Here is a 15,540-nt window from a genome sequence, read left to right as displayed (position 1 = left end):
TTCCTGCTGTCATATGACATTTTTCATAGCATAACTCCTGCTTGTAAGTCAATTTAATACTCAGTTTAATAGTTTAAATATCTGTAATGAGCATTGTCAAAATTTAGGTAGTTGGATAACTCTGGAAGAGTGGAAATTTTGGACCACAGGTCATATTTACTACACTATGGTCAAGTACAATATTAGTACATATCGCTTGCTTGCTAATCTTAATAGTTGGGTAAAAAGAAAAGGGAACCAAGGGCTATGAGGTTTTAGTACAAATCTACAGAGCTAAATAATTTCTTAATTGAAAATTTGATTTGTGTGTTCAAGAGGAAAATATTTTTTTGGAAAGCAATGCTGCCTTTCAGGGACGGTGTCGGGCTTTATGCTGAAATTGTGGCTTTTTTGTTCTGCGTTTTCTTACCACTAGATGTCACACTGGGGATGACGTTCACAGCGGTGATTTTCCTTTAAATTTGTACCGTAACAAAAACCCAAAAGGTTTTGTGTTCTTTCTAGATTTTGCCTCCAGCTCTTGTAACTACTTTAGCTTACTTTGAAGATGAAAAATATGAAGGTACAGGAAATGCTCTAGTTTGCTACTAGGGAAACACAGAAGAATTCAACTATATTACATAGTGGATCCACTCTGATCCATGCCGGAGTCAGCCCACGGAATGTGAGATTGCTTACCTTGGGCTGGGGAAGTGAACCTCCCTCAGCTCAAGCTGTCTCATGAAGCTGTACCTTGTGGTGTTTCTCTCACCTTTGCAAGGCGTATCCATGTACCTATCTTCAAAGATAACTGGGAGCGTGTTCCAGTCCCCATCTATGTCGAGGCATTCTGCTGGAAGCGGGGGCATGCTGGTGAAGTACTCCGAATTACGAATTTCTGTAGAAATCTGTCCATGGCTTTGGATCCTGGCAGCAAAGTACAAAAGAAATTGAGTGTTCGAGTAGTTACCGTGCTGTTTCTCCATCACTTCTGCAAGCCCAGCAGCAAAGCTGGATGCGTAGGCAGAAGACAGAGGCAACGTGCTTAAAAGGAGAGGAGGCAGCACTGCATGATGGCGGCGTACCCAGCGCTCCTGGGAGGTCTCCAGTGAGTCGATTTCTATCTCTCCATTAGAGATACCAACAACTTGTGCAATCTCTCCCTCCAAAACCTCTGTCTTCCTGAGATTGTTCCAGCCGCCCCTGCCCCCGGCTCCCGTCAGCTACCATAACGCATTGCTGTCCTCCCAGGCAATAATCAGAAATGTAGCTGAGCAGCACAGGAGGAACCAAGGCCAGGAAGGATTCACGGCAGGCCCTCGATCGCACTTACAGCAATCCTCAGAGCACTGCGATACCTCACATACCTATGCACCTGGAAGAGCTAAAGAGCTAAGACACATCAATTCAGTCGCTGCCTGTTGATAAAACTAGAATAACTGTTTCCATCTTTTGGTCTATATAAAGTGCTACCTGGCTTTTATCAGTGAGTGTGACTTTAAACCGGCACACGGATGTGGATTCAGCTATAATAAATACAATAGTTTTTAGTTCTGATGAGCTTTCCTACATAAGCATCTTCCTCAAAACATGGGGAAAACATCAAATACAAAGTTTGTTTATTTGTGTTGACTCTTGGATTAATTAGTCTGTTTATCCCAAGGATTGAAGAGGAAGGCAACAGGCTTTTCCTAGACTGTCAGCTGAAGGCAATTCTGCACAGATCCCACAGGACAGCACAATGGCAATATTTCAGATTATCATTGGCAAAAAGCAGGTAATCATCATGTGGCAGTTATCATGTGGAAAAAACACACTTTATATATTATGAAGCAAAACTCAAACAGGTTTGTAATTCAATTGGTCTGTCCTTATGCCAGCATGGAAGATTGCTATAACCAGACACGAATAACTTGTTTTGACCAGCATATCAGCTTCAACTTCAGAACATAATTGTTGCTGTCTACCATTTGCTTTTCCTTGTAGGCCAGTTATTTTTTCCTCAAAGATAAATAAGTCATTGGTTGCTAAAACATGACTCAGAGAGGAGACACAAACAGCTAACTGCTCATTCTTGCCTGCAGCAACACCTTGGTGTTTAAAGTTACCTCTTAGCACCATGATAAAGTTCTCACTGACATATTAATTAGTAGCATCAGCATTTTACTAAAGACCACATGTAAAGATAATAAACTAAACTTGCTTCAAGACCAATCTCTAGCATAAAACATGAATCATTGATATTGAAAAATGTGAGAAAAAATATTTTTTCTGTAAAATATTGGGAGGATATGTCACTTGCTAGAGGGTACCACCCTGTGTGATACCCAACCTGTTGCAAACGGTGTGTACTCTTCCGTCTAAGACATCAAACGTTGCCAGGCATGTAGGTGCATGGCCTCACACAAAACTCACAACAGCACTACAGGAGGAAAAAAAAAAGCTCTTGTCTGGTAACAAGGAAGAAAGAATTGGGGGAAAAAACTGTTACTGTTTGAGGTGATTGTACAGCACCTGGCACGCTGAGAGCTGATATCACTTGGAGCCTCTGTGAACCCAGTTAATACTCCTGACTTCCACTCCCAACATTAATAATACTCCAGGACTCAATAATACATTGAGTCCCCTTTTCCAACTGCATCACCCAGCACAATCAAAAAGAAAACATGACTCTGCCATGAAGCCTGTACAGGCCAAATTTACTACCTAGATCAACTTTTAAAATTTGTAAATTATTTTACTTTCTTTTACTTAGTTTCCTTGGTAATTATGGAGGAAAAAATATGTTTATCTGTGGGAAGTGTGTTAGTTCTGTGGCTGCCTGGAGAAATAAAAGCACTTCATGCAATTAGGCTTCCCCCTGTGTAAGGTTATATTTGCTTGAACAGGGCCATGAGTGTCTGTGCCCTCACCCCAGGATCTTGACATGGGGATTTCCTTGTACATAGCTCACTTAAAACCTGACATGGGAGGACTAAGTAAGCACAGCTGGGCCCCTGCAGCCATGGTGCTGCTCTAATTTGGCAGAACAAGGTAGCCTTGTACAACCACTAATGAAGTCATGGCCCTTTCCACCAATGCTGAATCAGCCCTAATGTCCCTAGTGACAAGTCTGAGAAAGTAATTGTCTTCTTTGCACTAGGTCAGAAGCAAATGTCTCACTTAAGCCTCATCATGACAGGACCTGATGTCATGACCTTTAAGCTTCGTCTGAAAGATGGATTTCCATGCTGGTAATGCTGTGGTCCCCCATGGTGACAGGCTGTTTCAGTGCACAAATAGTCTGGACATCTCTCATTACTCAGAAATTCAGATCTGAGTATCTGTCTTTGAACTCTGCCTTCAGGGGTCATGTCCTGAGTATTATCATATAACTGTAGAGTCATAGAATAGTTTGGGTTGGAAGGGACTTCTAAAAGTCATCGAGTCCAACCCCCCTTCAATGAGCAGGGACATCTCCAACTAGGTCAGGTTGCATCCTTGAATGTTTCCAGGGATGGGGCACCTACCACCTCGCTGGGCAACCTGTTCCATCATAAAAAATTTCTTCCTTATATCCATGTGTTCCACTTGGGATCATTGGCTAAAACTGAAGGCAGGATTTGTCCTGATGAAGCTTTAAAACTGGCTCCTCATACTGTGCAGCTTGGCTCCAAGCAAGAACTGTCAAGCAGAAGGAAGTACTTACCTTGGCAATGTTTTACAGAGTATTTTTATGAATGCAGGCCAGTGCAACATTTGTTTTCACGGAATATTTTGCACTGTTGATTCTCCGTCAATTAATTATCAACCCTGAGCTCACATCACTCCAATGGTTCCTCCAGCTAACATGGTGGTATTCCCCATTCCTGTCCTCCACTACTGCATCGAGTGAACATCCCCAGCTTTGCATTGGCCATTTAATGCTTCTGTCTGCATTTAAAGATCCTTTCTGCTATAGGAAGTAGGGCTGGACTAAACACCAAAAGAAATCCGTGACTGCCTACCCCCAAAAATTTATATTAGTGATGGTAAAAAGCAAATTTTTAAATGCTAAGCTTTTGCTGCTTGTCAGCAGTTATTTCTCATTAAAAGTGGCAGTACTGGGTCTGGTATAGTATGTTCAGGAAGTTAATTAAAGACATCAAAAAATATTTCTGCCTGCCCTGAGGATGATTGTGTTGGTGGAGATACATTCTGAAGAGAAATGCAGCTGAGAAGAGAGGTGGCGGGGAGAGGATCTCCTGCACCATATCCCTAGAATATATGAATCTTGAAATTAATAATCTCTGGAGCCTGATTGGCGCCTCTCACTTTTGACACTGATTTCAGTGGGTTTAGAATATGGAGCTAGAACGGACCCACTGACTTCTCTCAAACCAAACTGCTCCACATCCAGCATAAAAAGACCTCAGTCTTGATTGTAAAATGTTCTAAACTGCATTTTCAGTCATTCCAGTGATAGGGGAGGGTCAATGGGTTACTTACAGGCCTTCCTGGAATGTGAGCACAGCAAGTTTCTGGTGTTCGGTGTAGAAGAAGGCTTCTGAGAATCTCCTCACCTGAGGGAGAAACACAGAGGTTAAACCTAAGATCTGCTGAAAGGTGCCAAATACCACCAAGCTAATGGAAGGGCAGTGACTGTCAGGACCGGATTCCTCAGTGTGCTCCGTCTGCTTCGCACCACTCCGGTAACTTAAAGAAACAAAGACTCAATTCTGCTCTACTTTTCCAGTCCAGCACAAAGCAGCTGGTGGTGCTGCTTATTTTGCTGGGAGTTAAGAAGTGTCCCTTGACAGTAAATCAATAATTGCATATGTGCATCTTCTGACTACTTTTCTAAAAGCTGTCAAATTTACCATTTTGTCCCGAAATCTTAAAAAGGGGAAGATCTCTTCCTTTCCCAACATGCAAATCATACAGCAGCAGAGTGAGTTACTAAATTAGAACAATTCATAATTGATCATCTCTTCTATGCAAACTTCCACAGTGACTCCCAAGAGAGCAAAGTCAGTCATCTGTATCAGCCCAGAGGAGAGTAAGCCCTATCATAGTAGAAACCCATCTGCCTATGTCATGATACTTACAAAGGAGAGCTCTTCAAATCTCTTCATGGACATTAGATCTGTTCAGTGTTGGATAATCAATTACAAAAGAGCCAGAGATCTGAAGCGACTGGCAGAGCAGAGAGTGTGAAATAAGCTGTACAAAATTCAGTGCTGCTATCTGCCCTGGAATAAGCTTTGAGTTTCAATGAATCAAGCATAATATGCAATCAAATGTACTAAGCTGTTAATCTGCAGCCCATACATTACTAATAATATTTGTAAAAGTGACCTCTGTTACAGTGTCAGAAAATGGCAGCGAAAAGCATATGTCCTAGCATCTCGGCACCTCCCTAAAACCCAGCTGTGCTTCAACAACTTTCTAAAAAAAGGACTAGCATCCCTTCAAAACCATTTTATCTTAATAGTATGACTTTTCATCTAGGGCACTCAGATTTTTTTCCAGATCTGGGAAAGTATCATTACACACAGCTGATATGGGGAGGAACTGAAGAACACAAATGTGTGCAATTCGCCTGCCAAAGCAGGCAGTCAGCATCAGTTGAGGCTGGAACCACAGGCTGGGATTCACCATGCTGGAGCTGGGAGCCTACAGAGTTGGTTCCTCTGGCTGAAAGCCACACAGGTCCTCTTAGAGTCCAAGTGAGACCCAGTCAAAATAACCAGGGGAGTGTCAGCGTCGGTCACTTAGTCACCTCTTCCTGAATTTTATGCCTCCTTTTTGCCAGCTCAACCGTGCTCTTGGGGAGAGCAACCAGAGAGTTGTTCTTGTTGCTCTGGAGAGTAAGTGGACCTCAGCTGACTTTGACAGGAACGAGAACATGAGCTGAAATGTCAATAGCTACACTGTAGATGCCTAAAGCTAAGCAAGGTGAATCCTACCCTTTTCTCTAATGATTAGATCAGACTATGAGTTCAGCTCAGGTGATGTGCTGAACTGATGTCCAGTCAATAACCAAAACTGTCCTAAAGGAAGACACAGCACTTGCTGAACTAAGCAGATAAGCAGATCTGACAAAGTTAGCTCAAAAGACAAGTGCTTTTGTGCCTTCTTTATTACCAAGTACAAGAAGCAATATCCACATGAACAACATTAATATTTTGTTCTGTGCACCTCACTAGGAGAAAGGTAAGAACTAGCCCTATATACATATATGTGACATAGTGAAGAAAACAAATATATATTCCTCATGGTAGTTTTGTGAAAGAAGTTTAGAGAAAATAATCTTTTTGGTTATTTGTCATTGTGATGCTTGTGCTTTCTAAAACAAATGTTTATGATTTATGGATATCCAGCAAGTACAGGCGATATCGACCTCTTCCCATTCACCTCCTGTTCCATGTGAGATTCTGATGTTCAAGGTGCACTCATTTTGCACAGGATCCTGGGTCCCAGAAAAGCAACAGCCTTCATTCCAGAAATTGAAATCTGTAATTTCAAATCCTCTGCTTCACCTCCTGTTCACCTCTTGTCCTGCTCACCCCATCTCCAGTAAATACTCATATGGGCAGTATAGTATTGGAAATCCGTATCCAGATAAATCATTAACATCTATCAGGAGTCTACCATTACTGAACTTGCTTTTAACTACTTGACGTTACCCTTAACATGTGATGTTCCTGAGTCAGATAAGCTGTGACTTCTGGATGGAGAGTTGCCACCTCCAGGAACTGGGTCCACAGGGCCAGGAGGTGGGAGCAAAGCCAGGAGAGGTCCTTGCTTATCTGTTCTGCTATCTTCTCCGGATTGCTCAGCAGCTGGAGGAGAGAAAGGACATTTTGAGATCAAGACAGTGGGAAAATCAGTTAGAATGTTAGATTAAGTTCTTCTAAGAACAACAACCCCAAAAAATTCCTCTTGATTTAGAATTATTATTAAAGCTACTATTTTCAGTTATTTTACCCCAAATAAAGCTGTTGAGACTTTTGCTTTTACTCTTTAAAATCCACATATTTTAGCGCAAAGGGTCGCAGCTACAATTGGAGAGCAAGACGTGGGAACAGCCTCAATTTTTGCAGACACTTTACTGGGGAAAAAAGTCAACATGGTTCCAAATTAACCACCAGATGGTGCTGGATGCTCTGAAATAGTAAACCGTGGTCCGTCATCTGCTTTCTAACAGCGAAAGAAGCCTTCTCAGCCATGTCACACTAGGGTACCAGATGGGTGATTGGCAGGGGGGCAGTGAATGAACAATAAAACCAAAACACTGTGTCCTCAACACATGACGCAAACAGACATCCCAGAGTCTGCTGTTGCTTCTCTCCCACACCAGAACATGCTGGGGCCCTCCGTGCCCCCCGGCTCTAGGCTGCAATTCTGCGCTAAAGCCCTGCGGCCCAGGAAGCGCATGTCAGCAGCAAAGCCCCTGCGGACCCAACCCCCTGGTTCCACAATTGCTTTAACAAGAGCCAGACATTGCATTTTACCTCCATGTTTTGGCACAGAGAGTACAGAACTGAGCCTTCGTCTATTCCTAGGGTCCCTCCCCTTCCATGAAACAAGTAATACTACCAGAAATAGTCCAGAAACAATACTAGAGGAATCTCTTATCACTTCTTGGCCTTTTTTTTTTTTTTTTTGGCTAGGACTGCAGTCTAGCTGAAAGCTTGCTCGTTTGTCACATTTTGTTATGCAGGTAGTTTCCATATTGGTGACACTGCAAACAAATCATGATTAAAAGTGAATTGTCTGTGTGAGACAGAGAAACAGAGAAAACGCCTGTGTGGCTAACACAGATATTGTCACTGAGCTCACATTGTTTGGGTGCCATTCTGTTTTAACAACTAGTCCAAAACAGCACAAGCTCCAGTACCCGTTTTGTTACTGGAAAAATCAGGGAGGTGCTGGTAGACAACAGATTCTGCCCAAACATTTCTCTTTGCAGAGTCAGGGCACTGCTTTATTTAACAGCACTCAATTTTACATGCTGTATGTAATTTGTTATTTTTTCTTTTAGTCAGTCAGCTGCCTCTTACGCCATAAACTGAAAGCACAATCTTCAGAGAAGATTCATTATTAACGCAGGCCCTACTAGGAATAGTTGTATGATGGCTGTTTCTCTAGTTTATTGGTTCTTAACCTTTTGAATATATTAGACGGAAGGAAGGAAGGAAGGAAGGAAGGAAGGAAGGAAGGAAGGAAGGAAGGAAGGAAGGAAGGAAGGAAGGAAGGAAGGAAGGAAGGAAGGAAGGAAGGAAGGAAGGGACAATGCCTGCTTCTACTTATGAGTGTCTTATTGCACTGACAGTCCCAGGGATTCAGTTCCTCAGAGCAAAACCCAGCAATTACAACGATCACCAAATGTGATTCTTGCTACTCCTTTCACATACCTGCTGCTGGGCTGGTCCCTGGGACTGCACCTTTCAAGCCCAAATCGACAGGGGTTTTTAGGAGTTATTTTTGCTTGTTTGTTTACAAATCAATCATACGATTTAAAAAAAAATTTCCCTGCCACTTTCTCTTACATTGAGTATCTGCTGTGTTCTTGGGTTGAGTACAAAGCTATGGCAAGTTAAACTCAGTTTTTTTCTTCTTTTGTTTTTATTTAATTTTAAAGATGGACCTGGATCTGGTAACACAGTGGTAGTGGGAGACTAACCCCACAGGCTTCTCTCTGTACGGTTGTAAAAGCATTTTCTTCCTTTATAAATGTCTGAGTTTTGCATGTTCTGCTGGAAAGAAATTGTTTCAGTTCACATAATCCTAGAGGCAAAATACTGAGAGAGCATTGCAAATACTAATCTGTACACCATACAGAGATATACATGACTTCAGCACTTACACTGCAGGGACGGTCAACGCTGCGCCTATGTCCCACCAATATTGTACAAGATCTCAACACTTATATCTTGAGAGTCTTTGCAAATTCACTGTCTTTATCATCAGATTGTGCATAGATGGATAGAAAGCTATCATCCCGAGCCACCAAGGCAAAACCTTTTCATGGTGTAAAGGAAAACCAAAGTTTTTATAACACCCCAGAGAACCAGCTGTTCCAGCTGTTGTGTTCACCTGTTATTATGTGTTCCCTGCAGCTTTCAAACAGCACTGAAAGCAGTCTGGCTTTATTAATATTGCCATGCAAAACAAGTCAATAAGCTTTATGTGAGAACATGAAGTGAACAGGAAATAGAAAATACAGAGAAATTAATGCTGGCATTTTCGGATGTTTGCCAAACTAATATAGACTGAGACTCATAGAAAATAAGTCCAAAGGAGACTCTAGATTGTGTTGTCTGACCTCCTATACCCTGACAGCTTCAAAATCTAGTAGACGTGAGCCCAATAACTTATGTTTCTCTAAATCAAATTTATATGAAATCAGATTTCTTGCAAAGTATCCAACACATAACTTAAAATTAAGAAATTTGTTATTTCAAACATTTTTCACCCAGGGCTGACAAACATTAGCCCACCATTTGTAACGGGAGTGCGAATGTACTTTCAGTTTTGTTTGGTTTCACCTTCTCTCCATTAATTGTTATTTTGTCATTCTTCTTTATTCTGTCCTTCCTGCTAATGAACAGAGCAAATCAGATCTATTAAATCTGATTATAAAGCATTTTCCCCAGTGATCAGCTGACATGTGCATTTTTTCCTGGCACCCTTGATGACTTGTCTGTGTCTCACTTGAAATAAACATGGCAGAAGCAAGTTCAAGAGAATAGTTCAGTCGCTTCTGTGCCAAAACCAGTTTTTTTTCCTCCCATGAGCTTCCTTACGCATTTAGGCTTTTTTATTTGAAAAAAAATGGTTGTGCAACCTGCCAAAGGATCTTTTCTCCTTCAGCATAAAAGCTGTAATTGCAACCTACCCCCAAATCATTCTTTTCTGCATACTCTGATACTCAGGGCTAGGCTTGCTGAAGGATGTTAAAGTAATCTAACTAGTGATAGGACAAGAGGAAATGGCCTCAAGTTGCACCAGGGGAGGTTTAGATTGGATATTGGGAAAAATTTCTCCACTGAGAGGGTGGTCAGGCATTGGAACAGGCTGCCCAGGGAGGTGGTGGAGTCGCCATCTCTGGAAGTGTTCAAAAAACGTGTGGATGTGGCGCTTCAGGACATGGTTTAGGGAACATGGTGGTGCTGGATTAATGGTTGGACTTGCTGATCTTGAAGGTCCTTTCCAACCTTAGTGATTCTGTGATTCTGTGATTCTGTAATCCAGCTGGTGACTTGATAAAAGTGACAGAAACATCTTGTGGCTAATCAACATTATGTGAAATTGTTGGTGGAAGAGAAACATTCAACAAACTTTCTGCTGGCACCAAATTCGCTTTCTTCCTGCTTTGATACATGACTGAACTGTCTCAGTGCATTTGAAAAATGGACTTGAAAAAAATAGGGGCAGATTCTGTTGAAGAAAGTACCTGCAGCTCCATACAAAGATGTGATAACGTCTCTTCCACAGATAGTTCCTCTAGGGAAAAAACACAAAGAAAGAGATCAGGATTGAGAACAGTAGATGTGAAATGTTAATGCTTTTCTGTTCATTCATGTGAGAAATAGGTCATTTGATATCTTCCCCAACAGACAAGTCTCTGTTTGGAGGTGGGCACTCCACAACCCACCTTGTACTTGCAGAGGTGCAGGTACAACTTCTACATGTGTAGCCTGGACCAATAAACCTGTAGGAGTGCTGGAAGGTTCTTGTCAGGACAAAGACAACAGAATTTGGCTTTTTGTTGTCTACCCTCTCTTTTACTGGAAGTTTGCTTATTAGCCTTTGGTATTTATGGCCAACTCCAGAGCTGAATGCAAAGTGTTACCATGGCAAAGTCTGAGGATATGATGTGCAAGAAATGTTTCTCCCTATTGCGCTACACAGGACTGTGTAAGAGATACCAGAAATAACTGACTAGTAAAAGATTGGGCATCTCTGTACTGCCTTGTGGAGTGTAAAGGACCTTTCCACCCCTACAGCAAGCAGCATTGCTTTGATGTGGTCTTGAGAGAATCCGGCACAGGGACACTCCATTTTAAATGCAGCCACAGACTATAAGGCTAAGGAGGACAAAAATCAACTCTCCAACTTTGGCAGCTTGATTTTGCAATGTGGAACTTTCTAATAGTATCTGTAAAGAAAGAAAGCAGAACAACCAAGAGGCTAATCCCCTCCCCAGTCCCCAAATGACTCTTCTTAAAATAGTACTAAAGAATGAGAAAGGACAGACTGAGATGGGTAACGCCTTGAAAAAACCCATCCTTAGCTGGTAAAATTTGGGAAACAATCATTCCCACTTTTAATGCCTAAACTAGGATAGTATTTTTTTTTTTAATACACTACTCAGGGAATTAGAAAAAAGAATCTAGAAATTCTGCAGAGATTTATAGTCTTGGCTTTATCTTAACTATCTTTAGAAACCTATGACAAGATTAATCTGACCAGTATAGAAGTTTACAACTGAATGAGTCATTTATATTCTTCTCATGGTGAATGGAAAAAAAAGAGCAAATACAAGGTGCCGTTCATGCCATCCCAAGGTAGGAAGCACTACTTCTCAGATAACATATTGTACTGTCCTAAATGGGTGTGTTTCTCCCCAGTGACTGCAAGGAGAGAGATATAAAAATTTGCTTCATATTCAACATACTGGGTGAATCCCACACCCTGTGATTTTGCTGAGTTTTGCAACAGGTGTCAGAAGATTAGCCTTAAAACCAAATCTTCACTAGATTTTCAGACTGTGAATAAAATGATGCAAATAGCACTCTGTTTAAGAGGCTAAAGAGAGTATTTGCATTTAGGAAATTTGCATGCATTACAACAAGTATGTTTGCAAATTAAGTGCCAGCTTCAGTGCCAGTAGTCATTTGAAATCCAAGCAAATTGTATTTAGAAAGCCAGTATGTGCGTATCTGGGGTCGTTCTCGAGTTGTGGTCAACCAACCATACATAACTCTGCCATCTCCCAACCTATAAGCCTGTCCAGGTGAGACACAAATCATCTACTAATGTGCCTGATAACCAAGATGCCTGAAGCATGAGTTTTGTTGCATGTTGGATTCTGTCTGAGAGACAGAACATAAGTTGAAAATAAAAATGCTGTACTGTTTTTTTTTCTTTCTCGTGGCTGCATTGAAAAACACAATATGTGCTCTTCCCACCCTATGAGTTTTAGGTTATCTTGAAGGGAAATATATATTGGGGAACAAGACATGAAGTGGAAAATAGGAGCTATCAAGCCCATGAGTCTGTAAGGCATAATGTATTATGTTTGATAGTTCTTGTATACAAGCACTATACAGTGAAACAGGAAAATACTTTTTGCTCCCTTTTTAAATCTGCTGGCCTATGCAATCAACTCTCCTAATATAATTATTTCTGCAACATAAAAAATGGATACCTTCAAAACCTGCATAGAGAAATACAAAGACACAAAAACACAGATGTGAAATCATAAGCCACATTCCTTCAATTCAAAGAAACAGGTGGGAGAGCAAGAATTAGTCAGGGATGTGCCTCATTTTCACAGGAGCTCATGCTGTCGTTACAAACATGACTGAACACAAATTACAGAGCTCCATCAAATCCAGCCAGCCAGCACTTGCACATTGGACCAAAAAGGCCTGACCAGCCAAAAAGAACTTCTGCCAAAACCAGAAAATCTATTAAACAATTGAATTAGGAAGAAAAGCAGAATAATTTTAAAGAGCAAGTTGTAATTATGCAATTGGCAGGGAAGAAATACACTGCAAATTGCAAATGAGGGAGTATGTTTCATAAACACTCATATCACCTTTCAGATTTTTCTTTTCAGTTTTAAAAAAATGTTTGTTCAAGAGAAGAAAAAATGCTAGTTTTGCCCAGATCTCGTGGCAATTCAGAACGGGAAGTTCAAGTCTTCAAAAAGCAACTGAGATCAAAAATCACTGAAAGGCAAGTATGTGGGGAAATTTATCAGAATATTTTGCCCATTTACACATCAGGCCACCTTCAGTTCCTGTAAAAGGATTTACATAAACTGAGAAGGCGGTCATCTTTAACAGTGTGCCAAAATAAACACTAATCAGAACAGAGGGATAAAAATCCTCCAAAAACTCTGAGCAGCCCAAGAATTTTGGTATTTAAATGTGTATTGAAAATGCAGCACTGTACAATATTCAGTGATTTTAAATGTCTGTTCACTTACCCAACTTCAGCTGTGGTAAATCAGGAATCTCCTTCATGATGAGGGTGTAGTACATATGAAGTCCTCTTTGAGCATTCAAGAGAAGACGACAGAGGTCCTTATGCCATTTGTATGCGTGCTGCATGCAGTTTTCAGATGGGACATAAAAGCTGCCCTGTGTAACAAAAGTATCAAGAAAATAAAATACAGAGATTAAAATTCATGGTCTCCATTTGTCCTAGACGTTTCCACAAAAATCCAGTTGTGGGCAGCCTTTCATTTCTAATCAAGCAACTGGCACCAAAGAGATTTTAAACATCCCTACCTCCTAGCCACTAGCTAGCTGGATATGTAGCTGTAATAGTATCTCATTCTACATGTACATTTTGCCCAAACCACACCAAATCTATCAAGTCCCCGCAATGCTGTCACGTGTACAAAGACCCTCAGTCTAATCAGTCCAACAGAGAAGTCTATCTCTGCCCTTCACATGTCCCACTGTGGAGCCAATGTCTCCCCACAACTCAGTGCTGTACAAAACGCGACGTCTCTACTGTAGGAGGAAGGGCAGACAGGACTATAGGGATGGCTACGTTCATTTTCTTTTTTCCTCATAACCTCTTATCCCCTTCTGCAAAGGCTGTAGCTTGAGAGTATTGTGGTATGCTTTTTTATTAATATTAGCGGAAAAAAAATGCAGATGGCATTGCTATCCTGTCAGCGACTGTGAGCCACTCTGTACTCCAGGATCAATGTCTAGATTAGTATATCTCTTGTGGGAGAAGATGTAATTGGATAGATCACAGCATGTTTAACACAAAAATTTCCCAAACAATACATTTACACTCAGAACATAAGCTGAGTTTGCATTAAAGCACCATAAATCAAAGTTCTCACTCTGTCAAAAAACACTGCTTCTACAAATTGCTCATATTTTAAATTTGCACTGCTCGGATTTAAAATAAAACTATTTATTAAACTGTGGTTTTGTGCCCAGGATTTCATGAGGAGTTGCAAGCAGTAGTATGACAACTATCAGTAACAGCTCATATTTCTGAGGTTTCTGTATACATTTTACAATTTTTATCCAATGATGCAGTAGAAAGATATGTGACTACTTCCTAATCAATTATTATATCTGATTGTTTTTCCCCCAAACAGATGTACGTAAGTTATCTGTATTGCAGGAGAAGAAAGGGTTATGAAAACAAAGAAGTGAGAAAGCCACCTTGGTTTTCTGTCCTTGAGCTTTATGAAATATCGTGTAAATTGAGATACATCTAGATCTCCTTTTTACAGCATATGGGCTGCACAAGGGCACCAGGATAGGACCTGCATTGTTGCATGACCGTGGAGAAACATGAACAATTTGTAACTTAGTCCACTGCTGGTCATTGACGGGGTAAGAATAGAGTTTCTGCATGCCAGCTAGTTACTGATTGCCTTTTTGGACACTGGCAGTCCCAATAGCTATGCCCTCTGGAAGTCCCGGGTAGAAGTTCTGCCGACCCTCCTCCTTACTTGTCCACAAATTGAAAACTCTGTCAATTCATGATCACTGTGCCCAAGACAGCCTCCAACCATCACATCAACCACAAGTCCTCCTCTGTTCACAAACAACATGTCCAGCGGGGCATCTTCCCTAGCTGGCTGACACACCAGCTGTGTCAGGAAGTTCTCTTACACACACTCCAGGAACTTCCTAGGTCTCCTCTCCACCGTATTGTATTTCCATATTTATTGGTAAGTTGAAGTCCCCCACGAGAACAAGGGCTAGCTATTGTGAGACTTCTGCCAGTTGCTTATAGAATACTTCATAAGCCTCTTCATCCTGGTTAGGTGGTCTGTAGCAGACTCCCACCATGATATCTGCCTTGTTGGCCTTTCCTGATTCTTACCCATAAACACTTGACCCTTTCATCACTATCGTCAAGCTCTAGACAGTCAAAACACTCCCTAACATACGCCACTGCCCCTCATTCCTTGCCTATCCCTTCTGAAGAGTTTATAGCCATCCATTGCAGCACTCCAGTTGTGTGAGTCATCCCACCATGCTTCTATGATTGCAACTAGATCATAGTTTTCCAGCTGTACAATGGCTTCCAACTCCTCCTGTTTGTTGCCCATGCTGCGTGCATTGGTGTAGATACACTTCAGCTGGGCTATTGATCCTGCCATCTTTTTCTGGGAGAAGACCTAATTCCTGTGGGACTGTTCTCAGGTGCTTCCATGGTTTCCAACACAACAACAACCCTTGCGTCTTTGCTGCCACGTGGATTTCCATCCCCTGCCTCCACTGAGATGGCTGAGGTGTTGCACAGGACATTTCAGATGTGCTCCAGCGTACTCAGCACATCATGGAACATACTGAAGGACCTTGCTAGCACACCATCCCTCAA

General features: G+C 41.4%; 1 protein-coding gene across 1 annotated transcript in view; it reads right to left on the bottom strand.

Annotated features, from left to right (window-relative positions):
- The window catches only part of FAM135B (family with sequence similarity 135, member B), a gene marked incomplete at its 3' end in the record, with an annotated part of 18,859 nt that extends 4,295 nt beyond the window's left edge, over positions 1–14,564 (bottom strand). Inside the window, exons 1-6 of the mRNA XM_010292281.1 lie at positions 14,439–14,564; positions 13,163–13,316; positions 10,400–10,449; positions 6,627–6,782; positions 4,447–4,520; positions 752–906 (exon numbers count right to left, since the gene is read on the bottom strand). Coding sequence (XP_010290583.1) covers positions 752–906; positions 4,447–4,520; positions 6,627–6,782; positions 10,400–10,449; positions 13,163–13,316; positions 14,439–14,564 — 715 coding nt within the window. The remainder of the gene's footprint in view (positions 1–751; positions 907–4,446; positions 4,521–6,626; positions 6,783–10,399; positions 10,450–13,162; positions 13,317–14,438) is intronic.
- Positions 14,565–15,540: the final 976 nt, after the last annotated feature.

The sequence above is a fragment of the Phaethon lepturus genome, unplaced genomic scaffold (genome assembly GCF_000687285.1).
Source record: "Phaethon lepturus isolate BGI_N335 unplaced genomic scaffold, ASM68728v1 scaffold19018, whole genome shotgun sequence".
NCBI classification, from domain to species: domain Eukaryota; kingdom Metazoa; phylum Chordata; class Aves; order Phaethontiformes; family Phaethontidae; genus Phaethon; species Phaethon lepturus.
The sequence above is the reverse complement of the archived record's forward strand: the minus strand, read 5'-3'. Positions and strand labels throughout refer to the sequence as shown.